Source organism: Prionailurus viverrinus, chromosome D4 (genome assembly GCF_022837055.1).
Source record: "Prionailurus viverrinus isolate Anna chromosome D4, UM_Priviv_1.0, whole genome shotgun sequence".
Classification (NCBI taxonomy): domain Eukaryota; kingdom Metazoa; phylum Chordata; class Mammalia; order Carnivora; family Felidae; genus Prionailurus; species Prionailurus viverrinus.
In genome coordinates, this window is record NC_062573.1 from 22,388,897 (window position 1) to 22,406,510 (window position 17,614).

Consider the following 17,614-nt stretch of genomic DNA (forward strand, 5'->3'; position numbering starts at 1 on the left):
CCAACATTCTGTAATGAGACTGATAGTTTAAAAAGACCTAGTACTGAACTAAACATTACATTGTGCTCTTCTTGCAAACCCTGTAATCTAGCCCTTTTCTAGCTGCTTAATATTTTCTTTGGCAGGTATTTAGCTAATTCAGCCGCAGTGAAATATCAAGTTGTAATAAATTCACAAGGCAGCTTGACACTAGAAATTCATGAGGTCTGAGGAAAAAGGAAGCAACTTATAAAACATAAATACTCCCTTGAGTATTCTTGGCTGAGAATGCTTGACAGCAATTAAAACTGTAATTTTAAAGCCATTTTTCAATTCATTTAAAAATGGGGAGTATAGAAACTTGAAAAAAAAAAAGATAAAAGCTATTTTCCTGATATGGTCTGTGAAAGAATGGCTTTAGTTGATACTTCCACTCTCATAGTTTTTTTTTTTTTTTTTTTTTTTTTTTAAATTTTTTTTTTTTCAACGTTTATTTATTTTTGGGACAGAGAGAGACAGAGCATGAACGGGGGAGGGGCAGAGAGAGAAGGAGACACAGAATCGGAAACAGGCTCCAGGCTCTGAGCCATCAGCCCAGAGCCTGACGCGGGGCTCGAACTCACGGACCGTGAGATCGTGACCTGGCTGAAGTCGGACGCTTAACCGACTGCGCCACCCAGGCGCCCCCACTCTCATAGTTTTAAAAATCTATTTCCTTTCCTTGACCTCAATGCCACTATCAGTCCACAAGACAACTCTGCAAAATAAATGATCCAATACTACTGAATAAAGGTAACAGCACCAAGCCAAATGCCAGCTGCAAACTCACTGCCTTGCCAAAGTTTCCACAGATATTCACTTTTTGGTAATTTATGTTAAAGAAGGTAAAAGCAGGCTTTGTATGTATATGTTTGAGAGTGGACATTTTGATATAATATCTATGTTGGAATGACCACTTTGACTAATTATGAGCATCTCTTCTATACATATAATATTCCAAAAAAGTCTTGGCAACATTCTAAGTTTTGATAATTTCAGAAGATGAATGTTTAAAATTTACAAAACCATATATATTTTGAAGTTTATTTATATATGATTTTTAACCTTTGTTCAGTATTGTGAATTCTGAATAAAATGTCTGATTTTAATTTTAACTCAGTTCCCATTTGTCATCTTTGGAGACTGTAGGTTTGTGGCATTTTTCCTCTTAGAACTCAGTGTTACCTAACATGTTTTACCAATTTAACTTTGAAAGCAAGAAGAAGGAAGAGATTTATGTTTGGTTTGCTGCTGTATTCCCAGCTCCTACAAGAGTACTTGGCACTGACGTTAAGTGATGAAAAGATACATGAGGTAGCATGACGCCAATTAAAAAAAAAAAAAATGTACCTGTATCATACACAAACAGAAGTAGTATTGAAAGGTACACATACATATGCATACCCATACCCCTACAAAAGAAACACAGTAAGGAAACACTTTAACAGTGACTTTCTTACATGCCTCAGTAGGCAGCTCAGTGATCTTTAATAATCTATAGGATAGCCACGATGCTACTAAACTTACTGTTGGTATCTGATCAATGCTACATTGTGTATCATTTCAAATCAAAGACTCCAGTACCCTCTGGTATCAACATCCAGAGTATGGATTTCCCCACCAATCCCAGTAGAATGTTAACAGTGTATCTCAACAGGGAAAGAAAAATATTTGGCTGATGTTTTTTCTTCCTTTTAATTAGCTTTCCCTAATTTCTTATAACAATGACATTCTTATCAGAAAAAGCTAACTGATAAAAGTCAGAAGTTGTATTTCTTTAGCTAAAATTCTTTCATCTTCTACCATGCAAATCTTTGACCAAAAAGAAACTTAAAAATACAACTTAATTCAACAAAGTCTTACTTTTCAGCTGTGTTTTTAAGACCTGCTAAGTCCTCATCTAGAGCCTGTAGCTCATTCTCCTTAATTCTCAGCTCATCTTGAACACCTTTGAGTTCTTGAAACTTGGTTAAAATAGAAGCTGCCTGGGATCGAGCACCTGATTGAAGCAAATTGAAACAGACCTTAGTCATTAAGTTACCACATATTTAGTAAACAATAAAAAAATTTCTGAGAATTATACTTGAAAAGATTCAACAGCAAATCTTTTATAGTGAGCTTATGAAGATACCGATTTCAATGCATCATTGGAATCTCAGGACATACATACTTGATAAGAAATACTTCTAAGAAGATGTGATGGATTATTCATTCAAATAATCACTGCCCCTGCCTTCTAGGCCCACCCCTCCCAGGGCCACTAATCTCTCCAATAGTATCAGCTTAGCCACGTGATTGGCTCTGGCCAATGAAATGAAAAATGTGCCTTTTTTGAAAGTAAGCTTAAAAGGCAGCACCTAATTCATCATTTGTGTCCTCTCTCCCATGAGAAAAGCATGTTCACAGTAAGGGCTATTTTTCCTTCAGTATGGGTCCCACAATAAGAATAACACTGAACAGAAATAACTGATCTACAGGTAAAGAAGCATAATTATTGAATGAACTTGTAAACCATTGGGATTTGGGGGCTATTTACCACCACATCATAACCTGGCCTGAACTTTGATATAGCAGAGGAAGCAGCTAAATTGGTTTCACTTTACAAACAACTGTGAATGTCTGACAATACTAGGTTACATTGGCAAGAATACTCTAGGTTTGATGGGAGAATACAAAAGTCAATTAGCAATGCTATTATGAGCACTTTGTTATTTGTTAATATGATAAAGAGTTGCATATTTGCCATTCCTAAGTAGGAACTTCAAGAACATCCAAATCAATGAAATCTAAAGTTTCTCCTATTTTAGATACTTAATATTTGATCTCTCTTTATCCTCCAATTGCAGATACTAATCCTCTTATTGTATTCTTTGTTGGCTATTGTTTTCTTGGCCTAGAAAGAAATTATGTCACTTAGTATCTTAACAGGCATTATTCAGTCTCTTGGTTTGGTTAAAGGCACAAACTGTAAAAACAGACTACTTGAATTCAAATCCTGGGCTTTGCCACTTACCAGCAAGTTATTTCACTGCATACTGGAGATGACAGTAATATACTCCCCATATAGTTGCTATAAGGATGAAAAAGCACTGAGAATAGATCTTCATTAAAGGATAAAAATGTCCTCTATCTGCACTGCCCAGTTACCCATTAACTATTAATGGTCACTGAGTCCTTGAAATGTGACTAGTACAATCGAGGTTATTATTTTTATTTATCTTATTTAAATGTAAACAGCCATGTATGGCTACTGTACTGGACAGCACAGTCTTACAGTGTTGCCTGGTACTAAGTACTATTCAGTCTGTTATTACTCGACCACTCAACATAGATCTGCAAATTCCATGTGACAAACATAAGAAGAATATGATCATTATCTTATTCTCAAGGGTAGATTTAGTTTTTTCTTTTACTTTTGAAAGGAGAAGTGACATACAAAAATTAGAAGTTAGTGTTTCCTGATGAAGTGGGCAAAGTAAAAATGTACTGAATAAAAAAATTTCCTAGTGGCTAGAATATCCTAATAGGGCAAAATGCAAGAAAAACAAAATAAAAACAAAACAGGAACAGACTACATGAGAAGAACAGAAGAAAGCAATACTATTGATTACTAAGCTGTGAGCTCCTTGAGGGCTATGACACTTTATAACTTCTCAGTATTATTAAGTAGCTGTGACACAGTAGGTATTCAAAAGAAAACCCAATCCTTAAATTAGGAATAGAACTCTGGATTAAGTCATCCCAAACCCACACTTTCCTATTTTAAAAACAAAACAACAAAAACCCCCATCCTATTTACCACACAGAATTTTGAGGACAAAATGATATAAAACCTACCTTTAAGATTTGTGGGGAAGATGGAAGCAGAGTAGGAAGACCCTAGGCTCACCTCGGCCCCTGAATCAAATCAAATCACCTGAAATACCCCAGAAATTGACCTGAACTGCAGAAGAAACTCCACAAGGAAAGGCAAAGAAGAGACCACATCAAAGAAGGCAGGAAGTGTAGAGACACAGTTTGGGAGAGAAACAGATTGTGGCCACTGTGGTGGGGTGGGAGCTGCAGTCACAGAGACGCACGAGCACATAGGGGAGGCCATGCAGAGAATACAAATCCCTGTAGCAATTGGCTTCAAAAGAAAGAGGGACCAAATTTTGTGAGTTGTGGCAACCAGTGGGGATTAAAACCTGGAGTTCTAAAGGTCAGCATGCTTGGCTATGGGAAAGCCCCAAGGGTACTGGAGCCCCTCTTTGGAGACACAGTGGGGCAAACAGCCTGCTACAAACAGTATGGTAACTGCTTTCTGAAGTGCATCTGGGGCACATGGTGGGGAAGCTGTGAGCTCATCTGGAAGCTTGTCCCAGAGAGGCAGCATTCACAGAGATCCCTTTAGGACAAAGAACTAGCAGGCGCCATTTCCCTCCCTGCTCCTCAGCATAAACACTGGGCCATCTGTGGAAACCAATACAGCACAGACACTTGCTACCTAACATGCTTATACCAAGTTCCATCTCCCATGCTCAGGTAGATGCACCCTTCCCAGTCATGCTTGCCTCAAGTCCCATCACTGTAGGCTCCTACCCCCAAAAGACCAGTCCAACCCTTGCCAACACATATCTCCAGACATAGGAGTTTAAAATTTTTTTTTAATGTTTATTTATTATTGAGAGACAGACACAGAGCTTCAGCAGGGGAGGGGTAGAGAGAGGGAAGACACAATCTGAAGTAGGCTCCAAGTTCTGAGCTGTCAGCACAGAGCCCGACACGGGGCTCAAACTCAAGAACTGAGATCATGACCTGAGCCAAAGTCGGTCGCCCAACCAACCGAGCCACCCAGGTGCCCCTCCAAACCTATGATTTTAGGCAGCGTCGACTCCACTGGCAATAGGTCTCATTTCACAAGGAGACTAGAGCATACCTAGTTAATAAAATGCTTCACATTCAGGCCAGAGACCAAACACTGCCCATGACAGGCAAAAAGAGCTGCTGTAGACCACTGGCCTGAAGGATAAAGAGGCCAGTACACAACAGCAGAACATACACAGGACACACTGTAGATACTCCCAGAAACTCCAAACCTGGAGAACAGGGGATGCTATACTCCAGGGAACTCTTCTCCATCGCCATTACCATTAAGAACAGAAGATGTAACTGACTTTCCTAACACATGGAAACAGATACTTAGACAAAATGAGAAGACATAGGAATTTATCCTAAATGAAAGAACATGACAATGCCACAGCCAGAGATCCAAACAAAACACATACAAGTAACATGACTGATAGAAAACTTAAAGTAATAATCATAAAGATATTGCACTTGAGAAAAAAGTGGAAGACATCAGTGAGACCCTTAATACAGAGATAAAAAGAACCAATCAGTGATGAAGAGTGCAATAGATGAGATTACAAACACCCATGATGCAATGGAAGAGAAACAAATTAATTACCCAGAAGACAGAGGGGTGGAAAATAATCAAACTGAACAGAAGTGAGATAAAAGAATTATTCAAAAAGTGAGTATACTAAGGGAACTCAGTGACCCCATCAAATGTAATATTATTTGAATGGTAGGGATCCCAAAAGAATAAGACAGAGAAAAGGGGGCAGAAATTTTGAAGAAATAATACCTGAAGACTTCACTAATCTGGGGAAGGAAACATGTCTACTTCCAAGAGACACAGAGAACCCCCAACAGAATCCACAAAAGCAGATTCACACAAAGATATATTGTAATTAAAATGTCAACATGTAGTGATAAACAATTTTAAAAAGGAGCAAGACAAAAAATGACAGTAACATACAAGGGAAACCCTGTAAGGCTATCAGCAGCTTTCTTAGCAGAAACTTTGCAGGCCAGAAGGGAGTGGCCTAACACACTTAAAGTGCTGAATGGGAAAAATAGGCAGCCAAGATTACTTTATGAAGCAAGGCTATCATTCAGAATAGAAGGAAAAATAGTTTCCCAGAGAAACAAAAATGAAAGGAGTTCATGACCACTAAACCAGACCTGCAGGAAACTGACTGGAAAGGAAAGACCAAAAGTGACCATATGTAAGCGGGAGACACAGAAGTTACAAAAATAAGTATTTCTGTAGAAAATCAGTCAAAGAATTCACAAAATACAAAGATGTAAAATGTGACACTAAATACCTAAAAGGTGGGGAGGAGAGCAGTAAAGAATGGGTTCAAACTTAAGCAAATCACATAACATAGACTGCTATATGCAAAAGACGTTATATACAAATCTAATGGTATCCAAATAGAAAAGTAGAAATAGACATGCAAAGGATAAAGAACAAGGAATGCAAATATAGCACTAAAGAAAACCAGCACACCATGAAAGAGGAGAAAGCATGAGGGAAAAACTTCAGAAACAAAACGACAATAAGTACCTACGTGTCAATATTTACTTTGAATGTAAATGGACTAAACGCTCCAATCAAAAGACATAGGGGGACAGAATGCAAAAAAGACCCAACTATATGCTGCCTACAAGAGACACATTTCAGGGGCACCTGGGTGGCTCAGTCAGTTAAGCATCTGACTTGGGCTCAGGTCATGATCTCATGGTTCTTGAGTTCAAGACCCATGTTGGACTCTGTGCTGACAGCATGGGGCCTGGAGCCTGCTTCAGATTCTTGTCTCCCTCTCTCTCTCTCTCTCTCTGCCCCTCCCCCACTCAGCCTCTGTCTCTCTCTCTCTCAAAAATAAACATTAAAAAAAAAAAAAAGAGAGACCCATTTCAGACCTAAAGACACCTGAAGGTTGAAAATGAGAGAACGGAGAGACATTTATCATGTAAATGGATGTCAAAAGAAAGCCTAAGTAGACATATTTATATCAGACAAAATAGATTTTAAAACAAAGACTGTAACGAGAGACAAAGAGGGACACTATATAATAAGAAAAGCAACTATCCAACAAGGAGACATAACAATTTTAAATATTTATGCACCCAACATGAGAATACACAAATATAAAAAATAGTTAATAACAACATAAAGGAATTAATCAATAGTCATACGATAATAGTAGGGGATTTTAACACCCCACTAATGTCAATGGAAAGATAAAAAAATCCACAAGGAAACAGTGGCTTTGAATGACACACTGGATCAGATGGATTTAACAAATATATTTAGAACATTCCATCCTAAATAGCAGAATACACATTCATTTCAGGTACAAATGGAAAATTCTCCAGAACAGATCACATATTAAGCCACAAAAGAAGTCTCAACAAATTCAAAAAGACTTAAGTCATATCATGCATCTTTTCTGACCACAATGCTATGAAACTAGAAATCAACCACAAGAAAAAGTCTAGAAAGAACAATAAATACATGGAAGATTAAAACATGCTACTAAATTATGAATGGGTCAGCCGAGAAATCAAGGAAGAAATCCTAAAATACATGGAAACAAATGAAAATGAAAACAGTCCAAAACCTTTGGGATGCAGCAAAAGCAGCTCTAAGAGGAAGTTTAGGGCAATACAGGCCAACTTCAAGAAGCAAAAAAAAAAAAAAAAAAAAAAAAAATCTCAAACAACTATATCCAAAGGAGCTAAAGAAAGAAAAAACAAAACCCCAAAACAGCAGAAGGGAGAAAATAAATATTAGAGCAAAAATAAATGATATAGAAATTAAAAGAACAAAACAGATAAATGGTTCCTTAAAAAGATGAACAAAATTGATAAATCTTCAGTCAGAACCATGAAATAACAGAGAAAAAGGACTCAAATAAAATTACAAATGAAAGATGAGAAATAATAACCAACATCACAGAAACACAAACAACTGTAAGAGAATATTATGATTATATGCCAACAAAATGGACAATGCAGAAGAAACAGATAAATTCCTAGGAACATATAACTTATCAAAACTGAAACTGGAAGAAATAAAAAATTTGAACAGACTGATTACAAGCAAGAAGACTGAATCAGTAATATAAAAATTCCCAAAGAGCAAAGGTCTAGGACAAAGTGGCTTATTCTACCAAACATTTAAAGACGAGTTAATACCTACATTTCTCAAGCTATTCTGAAAGTAGAAAAGGAAGGAAAACTTCCAAATTCATTTTACAAGGCCAGCATTAACCTGATACAAAAACCAGATAAAGGTACTAGAAAAAAAAAAAAAAAAGACATCTACAGGCCACCATCTCTGATGAACATATATATAAAAATCCCCAACAAAATACTAGCAAATCGAATCCAACAATACATGAAAAAAGTCATTGACCATAATCAAATTAATCAATGTGATCCATCAAGAGAAAGGATAAAAATCACATGATCACTTCAACAGATGCAGAAAAAGCATTTGACAAAGTACAACATCCATTCATGATAAAAGCCCTCAACAAAGTAGGTTTAGAGGGAACATACTTCAACATAATAAAGGCCGTATATGAAATACCCACAGCTGATAAAATATCCAATGGGAAAACAGATTTTACTCTAAGATCTAGAACAAGATAAGAATGCCTACTCTCACTACTTTATTCAACATAGCACTGGCAGTCCTAGCTCAGGCAATTAGGCAACAAAAAGAAATAAAAGGTATCCAAATTGGTAAGGAGGTGGTAAAACATTCACTATTTACAGATAACATGATACTATATATAGAAAACCCTAAAACTCCACCAAAAAACTATTAGAACCGATCAGGGAATTGAGTAAAGACGCAGGATACAAAATCAATGTGCAGAAATATGCTGCACTTTCTATATACAAATAATGAAGCAGCAGAAAGAGAAATGAACAATCCTACCAAAAACAGAAAATACCTAGAAATAAACTTAGTCAAGGGGGTGAAACATCTGTACTCTGAACACTATAACACTGATGAAAGAAACTGAAGATGATACAAAGGAAGATATTCCATGCTCATGGACTGGAAAAAATATTATTAAAATGTCTATACTACCCAAAGTAATCTACACTTTTAATGCAATCCATTTTCCACAGTACTAAAACAAACAATCCTAAAATTTATATGGAACCACAAAAGACCCCAAATAACCAAAGCAATCTTGAAAAAGAAAAGCAAAGCTGGAGGTATATCAGCTTCAAGTTAGATTACAAAGCTGTAGGAATGGAAATAGTATGGTACCAGCACAAAAACAGATACCTAGATCAATGGAAAAGAACAGAAAGCCCAGAAATAAACCCACAACTATATGGTCAATTAATCTTTGACAAAGAAGGTAAGAATATCTAATGGGAAAAAGACAGTCTCTTCAGCAAATGGCACTGGGCAAACTGGTCAGCTACATGCAAAAAACAACAACAACAAAAACAACAAAAAAAACTAGACCACTTTCTTATATCATGCACAAAAATAAACTCAAAATGAACTAAAGACAGAGCTGAGACCTGAAACCATAAAAACCCAGGAAGAGAGGACAGGCAGTGATGTCAATGACATAGGTCATAGCAACATTTTTCTACATACGTCTCCTGAGGCAAAGGAAAGGACTACATGAAAATAAAAAGCTTCTGCACAGTGAACAAAACAATCAGCAAAACTGAAAGAGAATCTACAGAATAGAAGATATTTGTACCTGACATATCTGATGAAGGATTAGTATCCAAAATATAAAGAATTGACAAAACTTGACTCAAAAAACAAAAAAAATCCAACTAAAAAGTGGGCAGAAGACATGAAGAGACATTTCTCCAAAGAAATACAAATGGCCAAAAGACACATGAAAAGAGGCTCATCAAAATCACTCATCATCAGGGAAATGCAAATCAAATCTACAATGAGGTATCACCTCACATCTGTCAAAATGGCTAAAATGAAAACACAGGAGACAAGTGTGGTAGAGGATGTGGAGAAATAGGAACTCTCTTGCACTGTTGGTGGGAATGTACACTGGTGCAGTCACTGTGGAAAACAGTACAGAGGTTCCTCAGAAGGTTAAAAATGGAACCACCCTATCATCCATCCATTGCACTACTGGTGAGATTTTGGTGTTTACCAAAAATACACAAAAACACTAACTCAAAGGGATACATGCACCCATACGTTTATTGCAGCTTTATTTACAATATCCAAATTATGTAACCAGCCCTACGTGTCTGTCAAGTGATGAATGGATAAAGAAGAGGTGGTGTGTGTGTACATGTACATATGTATATATATACATATATATATAGACATAATATTCAATCATAAAATAGGAAATCTTGCCATTTTCAAGGACATGGATGGACTGAGAAAGTATAATGCTAAGTGAAATAAGTCAGTCAGAGAAAGAAATATACCATACAATTTCACTCATATATGCAATTTAAGGAACAAAGGAAAAAAGAGAGAGAAGCCAAGAAACAGACTTGTAACTATAGAGAACTGATGGCTACCAGATGGAAGGTTGGTAGGGTGATAGGTGAAATAGGTGACAGGGATTATTAAGGAGTGTACTTGTTGGGATGAGCACTGGGTGATGTATGAAATTGTTGGATCACTAAATTGTACACCTGAAATTAATATAACACACTATGTTAACTATGCTAAAATAAATTTAATTAAAAAAACTTATGTAATCAATAGAGCATGATCATTTTTCTTTTAATACATTTAGTACTGAGTATTTTTTTGGTATTACTCTTGTCTTCTAGGCTTTCTTTTTGTTGCTGTTTATCTCATACCTTGTGTATCTTGTTAATATTTTACTTTTACCTTTTTGTTCATCATTTAGTTTTAAGCCCAAAAGTAAATAAAGCCAAAAAAACCACAATCAACCTTAAAAGTAAATAAACAGAAAGTCAAATCCATAGATCTTTGCACTTCAATAAAAGATTTTCAAGTCACTAGAAAACGAGTATGCTTAATAACTGTTTTCTACTTCTACTTTTTATAATCATACCTATCTCATAGATAAGCTATTGAAACATTAAATGAATTAATGGCATGGTTCCTGGAGTATCATAAGTTATCAATAAACATACAGAGGAAACCATAGTAGTGGTTCAACATTAGCTCTGTAATCCAACTGAGTTAAAATACTAGCTCTAACACTATTTGCCACTGAGTGAATTACTAAACTTTTCTCATTTAATTCCCTAAAAAAAATGGGGAAAAAAACTACTTTATAAAATAGTGGTAAGGAATGAGAAAAAAGAGCAAATATGTATATCAGGGTGCCTGGGTGGCTCAGTCAGTTGAGTATCTGACTTTGGCTCAAGTCATCATACTGTGGTTTGTGAGTTCGAACCCCACATTGGGCTCTGTGTAGACAGCTCGGAGCCTGGAGCCTGCTTTAGATTCTGTGTCTCCCTCTCTGTTGCTCACCAACTCATGCCCTGTCTCAATCTCTCTTTCTCTCTCTCAAAAATGAATAAACGTTAAAAAAAATTTTTTTAGAAAAAAAAAGCAAATTGTAAAGCACCTGGCATAATATGAATTAAATGAATGTTAACTGTTTTTATTTTTTGCAAAAAAACAAACACATAACGTACCTCCACTCAATGTTCCATGAGGATCAAATACATCACCTCCTAGAGTAACAGTTCTGGTCATTATCCTTTTATCAAAGGCCACTTTTTTTGCATTATCCATATTATTACAAACAAATGTTGTTCCAAAGACAAATTCCATTGCTTTCTGAAGTTCTGGTTTGTATTCAACAAGGGAAAGAGCTACATGAACATTGTTAGGGCCAACCTATGGAAAAACAACAGATCTATCACAGTAAATACTACTCCTTTCTTTTCAAATATTATTTTATAAAACAGAAGTGCTATACTAGAAATTTAAGTAATACTTAACTGAACACTATAATTCCTTTTGAACTTTCTAAAATGCTATGGAAAACTCAAGAGTTTTAGAACAAATTTCAAGTTTAAACACTGAAAGTTCTACAGCTACATAAAATATTTAGCTAAGGCACCAGGCATTATGAGAGTGTCTATTAAGCAAGAGCCAGTACCAAGTTTCTAAATTCAAAATGGACTATGGACACATTCTCTTAATTAAAATACAACAGTTGCTTGGGGCGTCTTGGGTGGCTCAGTCAGTTAAGCGTCCGATTTTGGCTCAGGTCATGATCTCGTGGCTTGTGAGCTTGAGCCCTGCATCAGGCTCTGTGCTGACAGCTCAGAGCCTGAAGCCTGCTTCCGATTCTGTCTCCCTCTCTGCGCTCCTCCCCTGTTCATGCTGTCTCTCTCTCTCTCTGTCTCTCTCTCTCTCTTTCTCAATAAATAAATAAATAAATAAATAAATAAATAAATAAATAAATAAATATTAAAAAAAATTTAAATACAGCTGTTGCTTGATCAACCCAATTTTATAAAATGTTTTATTTCAACTATTAGTAATTTGGTTGTTCCACAGTGAATACTTTTTCATTCAAATTAAACATGCTAGGGCAAACAAACAGACCAACAAAAATACATGCTAGGGCAGCCACCTACCAACTACCAAAGTAAAAACACAACAGTTGCAAGAGTCAAAAAAAATTTTTTTTAATTCTTCTTTTTTTTTTTAATCCAACTGCCTCTTCTCAACCTTTGTTTATAATATTTTCTTCTGCTCATCTTTTTAAAATAACTAAGCATTCTTTAAGGAGTTTAGTAGTAGCAAGAGAAATCAAAATGAAGGCAGCTGTTTAACAAATGTTCAGCATTGCTCTCTGACACAGCAGCTACCGTTAAAAAGGTCTAAGAGATCTGAATATAAGTATTTTTGCCGTTACCTGAGATCCCAATTTACTACTTACACTCGGACTTGTCCGAAAGCTGAAATAACTTCCAAAACCTTCCAGACCCATTGGTAATTTTTTAAAGTAAATGAAGTACTAACTGGAACACCACCTTTTAATTACTCTGCACTCATTTTCCTTCTCCTAATAGTATACGTATCAATACAACTGTATTTTGAAATAATTTTCATTGAAGGCTTCTCAACATCAGCAAGAACACTGAGTATACATTTAGTATCTTAAATACAAATGCATTTCTAGGTTTCCTAACTGCCATTTCAACTGATGCTCAATAAAAAGATGGTATCACTGCTGAACATTAGGATTTGCTTCATGTTATTACCTACAGTCACACAACCATAACCAGATGTATGGTCTTGTACTCCTTTGGGGGGAGGGGGGGTTGTGTGTGTTTTTGTTTTTGTTTTTTAACTAATAGCAATACCACTTTAGGTCCACCTTAGCACCTGACTGGGTATCCCAGTTCCTGCCTTTGTATGCCCAGAGGTTGGAAGGCAATGTAGAGATACTTTAATAGAGAAGTATCTTTGCAAGACTGATGGACACCTTCCAAAACCATTGTCACTGTGGGCACTTTGTGCCTGACAGGAAAAAAAAAAAAAAAAAAAATTGAAGAATTCTGGTATTTGTAAGCTTTGTATATCTAACAACTCAGAGATCAGAAATTTAATGTTATCATGTGATAGTCATGTGACCTCACTTAAGGTTTAAAGACATTTTAACATTACAACTCTGAAATATCAAAGGGAGTTTGTCTTCCCCCATTTCTATTCTCTTTCTATCTAATTTCACATAAGCCAACTCTTACTTTTTTTTGTAGCTTAACTATTTGAAGTATGGTAACAATACAACTTTATGGTTCCATATATGATTATGTCCCCCAAGTTAATGTCCCCTAACTAAATAAACCAAGTAAGATGTACATAAAACATATAAATAAGACTTACAAGATTCTGTGCGACCCTCAGAGTTTCTGGAGCAATACATCTGGCTGAAATCTTATTCAGTGGAATTATAGTGTATCGACGCTTCAATTCCCCCTTTTCTAGTAGCTTTTTTCCAGTCACCTAAAACATTGTGCATTTGAAATAAAGAAAATATTAATGACAGAAAATATTCAGATGGAAAGAGTACAGGTTTAGGAATCCACAATTAAATATTTAGTGCCTACCATCCTAAACAATCAAAAGTCTAAGACTGATAATAAGCATTCTGGGCTCCTGAATAAGCATGTGACTTCTTTGGGAATACAGTTAATCAAATACGATATAATCAGTAATAAAATAAAAGTCATTAACTGAATTACTGTACTTATAAACCTTAGGAACAGCTTAAAACATAAAGAAAATACTCCATTGTAGAAACTCATGATTTTTCCAGCTAAAGAGCAATTGTAAATTTTCTTTCATTATGATTAATTTACCTCTGTGTCTACTACAACATTGTAGAGCCTTTCCCCAGCCACCAATTCTAAAGCTGTCGTTGCAGAAGTATCTTTCACACTAATCAGAGAAGCTACAAGTCCTTTCACACAATTTCTATTCCAGTTCTTCTCTGGATCCCTAAAATACAACAGATGACAAAAAATTAATGTGAAACAATAAAACAGATTAAGTTATATTTTACTAGTCAAGAGCTCTTTCTGAAAACACATTCAATCGAAAGAGAAGCATATACAGTTTTAAGAAAAACAAAAATTTTTAAATGTTCCGGATGACTAGTCAGCTATTGCTTTAAGTCAATCAAAAACTCTTTCAGTATATATTGTTTTCAACGTAGCAAAAATAATGTTGATGTTCTTTTTAACACATTACTTTGAGTATTCCATAAAAAAAAACCCATGTAGCAAAACAAATTGTAAAATACTAATGTTGATATTTACAGAAACTGTGGACTAAATTTCCCTCATTTTGATCTTAAGAATTCCCCTGCCAACATCTGAAACGTTTCAATAAACATCTAAGAAAAAAATACCAATTAAGGAAAAGCAACTTATAATATTTTTCATACAAAAATCGTAATGTTAACAAAATTTTCGGACTGCCTTCCAGCTTAAATGAAAATATATCTTGGTTAACATTTCAATAAATGTTTAGGGAAAAAAATCCCAATTAAGGAAAAGCAGCTTACAATACTTTCATACAAAAAACTTGATGTAAATGAAATTTTCACTGTCTTCCAAGCTTAAATAAAAATATATCTTGGCTATTGCTACATTAAAATTTTAGGTTTAAATCTCTTACCTGTAGGCAAATTGAATATTGGGAAATCTGGCTAAGAGAGCTTCATATGTTTCTTTCAATCTACTGATATCACGAGATAACTGCCTGCGCTTTTCCAGAAGTCCTTCCTCTTTGTTTTCTGAATAGTAAATTACAAGTAAATTGAAACAAAATTTTAAAAATACAAATATTGTTTTAAAGAAACTATCAGTTTTGGAAACCTCTGTTTCCAAAGCATTCCTAGAAGCAAAATACAAATTTCTGGCATCAAATAAAAAGCATGCTTAACATGAAGAGTCAAGTAGACAATACTACCAACAAATAACAGTAATTTTCACTCTAAGAAACAATATATGAATTGAATAACCACTAATGTGGAAATAAATAACATTTTGGGAATTCTCTAGTGGCACTTCAGTAACTGAAGCAGGAAACTGTCAGTAGTAAGTTTTCACAACTTCAAAGAGCTAGAAAGATGATGGAATAGGAGAATCCCAACTTCACCAAGTCCCACAGATGCTACCAGATAACACCTACATAAGTGTAAACAACCCAAAATGGCCAAAACACTGGCAGAACAGACTCTCCACAGCTAAATGTAAAGAAGAGGCCACAAGGAAGAGGGTAGGAAGGACAGAGATAGAGTCAGGAGACAAACAGAACTGCAGAAATGCCAATGGGAGGAAAGGACACCAAGGGCACAAACAGTCACACCAGGCACCCCAAGCACAAGGAACCCATAAGGGGAAGACAAATCCCCATAACATTTGCCTCTGAAAACCAGAGGGGCATAACTTCACAAGTTCTTATTAGCAGGGCTTAACTCCTGGCACTTTAAAAATCAGTAGGGTCAGCTCTAAGAGAGCCAAGAAATTGAGAGGAAACTAACTCCTCACCCTTTAAAAGACAGCACAACAAACAGCCCCGCAGATGTATAGCATTTAACAGTAGCAGTTTGAAAAACGCCTGGAATATACTGGTGGGAGATTTGTTTATTAATCTCAAAGAATGTGCTGGAGGGGCAGGAATCCTTGAGAGACTTCTCCAGGAACAAAAGAACTGGCAGGCACCATTTCCTTCTTTAGTCCCTCGGCCTAGACACACAGACACTTGCAGGAAACAGCACAGCTCTCTATCTAGCTTTGCTAACAGTGTGCCTCAACCCCATGTTATAAAACTGTCCCCTCTAGTCAGACCTCTGTTCCAGGTCCCCTCCCACAACAGACCTGTGCAAACCTTGATAATTCTGCTGCCCCACCCCACTTTCGGCTGTGGACCTACCGCTTCCAATATGCCCTGGGTTGGAATTTATCCAAACCAGTGCTATAAGCCAGGCAGGGTACAAGTAGCCCTGACAGGGGACCTGTACCACTCCAAAATAACAGCTACACTGTGGAGAAGAGAGGATAATTACACATATCAGTCCTACTGCAGCCCTAGCAGTGGGCTACAATCAGATATCTAGTTTGACTGTAGGCCTCACCCACCAAAGAAAGTTTCTCAGGGTACAACATAGGGAAAGCAAGAAACACTTCCGTGCTACCGCATCTCTGGCAAACACTTGATCTGACTCAACTCAAGCCCACAATGGCTCCAGACTGGCCCTCTTAACAACACAGGGACCAAATCCTGTCCAAGACAGGCAAACAGAAACATTCCAGATGACTGGACTGAAAGCAAAAACAGCTTAGTCACAATACTAAGGTACATGCATTACACATAGGATATACAGCTAAAGCATCAGGTTCTAGTGCACAACAGACATTGCACTGCAGGGCACTACAGGAACTCTTCTTCATAAGGTCATTACTTTCAAGAGCAGGAGACATAACTAGTATTCCTAACATGTAGAAATAGACACACAGAGTTAGACAAAATGGACAAGAGAATATATCCCAAAGGAAAGAGAAGGTAAAACCACAGCAAAAGAGCTGAATGAAATGGAGATGAGTAATATGTCTGATAGAGAATTTAAAGAAATGGTCATAAAGATACTCAGTGGACTTAAGAGTGAACAAAGAGAGAAAACATAGAAAAGAACCAATCAGAGATGAAGACCTCAATAAGTGAAATTAAAAATACACTAGATAGCACAAATAGCACACAAGAGGAATCTGACAAATAAATGAATGAGCAACCTAGAGGACAGGGTAACAGAAAACAATCAGGCTGAACAGGTGGTAGAAAAACATAATAAAAAATGAAAACAGATTTGGGGAGCTCTGCAATACCAACAAGTGTAATAACTTTCCCTTTATAAAGATCCTAGAAGAAAAAGAGGGGCTGGAAATTTCCAGAAATAATAGCTGAAAACTTCCCAAATCTAGGTAAGAAGAAAGAAATCCAGATCCAACAGGCACAGAGACCGTCAAACAAAATCAACCCAAGGAAGCCCATAGTGAGACACATGGTAATTAAAATGGCAAAAAACAGTGATATATGGAACATTTTAAAAGAAATTAAGAGAAGATAGTTACAAACAAAGAAAACCTCATAAGGCTATCAGCTGATTTTTCAGTGGAAACTTTGCAAGCCAGAAGGGAGTAGCAGGATACATTCAAATGCTGAAAGAAAAAAAAAACCTGTAGCCAAGATTATTCTAGGCTATCATTCAGAAGAAAGAGACAAAGAGTTTTCTAG

The 17,614-nt window shown here is 36.2% G+C and overlaps 1 protein-coding gene across 3 annotated transcripts in view; it reads right to left on the reverse strand.

Moving 5' to 3' along the window:
- The window catches only part of SMC2 (structural maintenance of chromosomes 2), a 66,546-nt gene that overhangs the window by 28,497 nt on the left and 20,435 nt on the right, over window positions 1-17,614 (reverse strand). For all 3 annotated transcript variants that reach the window (XM_047830514.1, XM_047830513.1, XM_047830515.1), the window contains exons 12-16: window positions 14,996-15,113; window positions 14,176-14,314; window positions 13,700-13,819; window positions 11,491-11,695; window positions 1,882-2,017 (exon numbers count right to left, since the gene is read on the reverse strand). In XM_047830514.1, coding sequence (XP_047686470.1) covers window positions 1,882-2,017; window positions 11,491-11,695; window positions 13,700-13,819; window positions 14,176-14,314; window positions 14,996-15,113 — 718 coding nt within the window. The remainder of the gene's footprint in view (window positions 1-1,881; window positions 2,018-11,490; window positions 11,696-13,699; window positions 13,820-14,175; window positions 14,315-14,995; window positions 15,114-17,614) is intronic.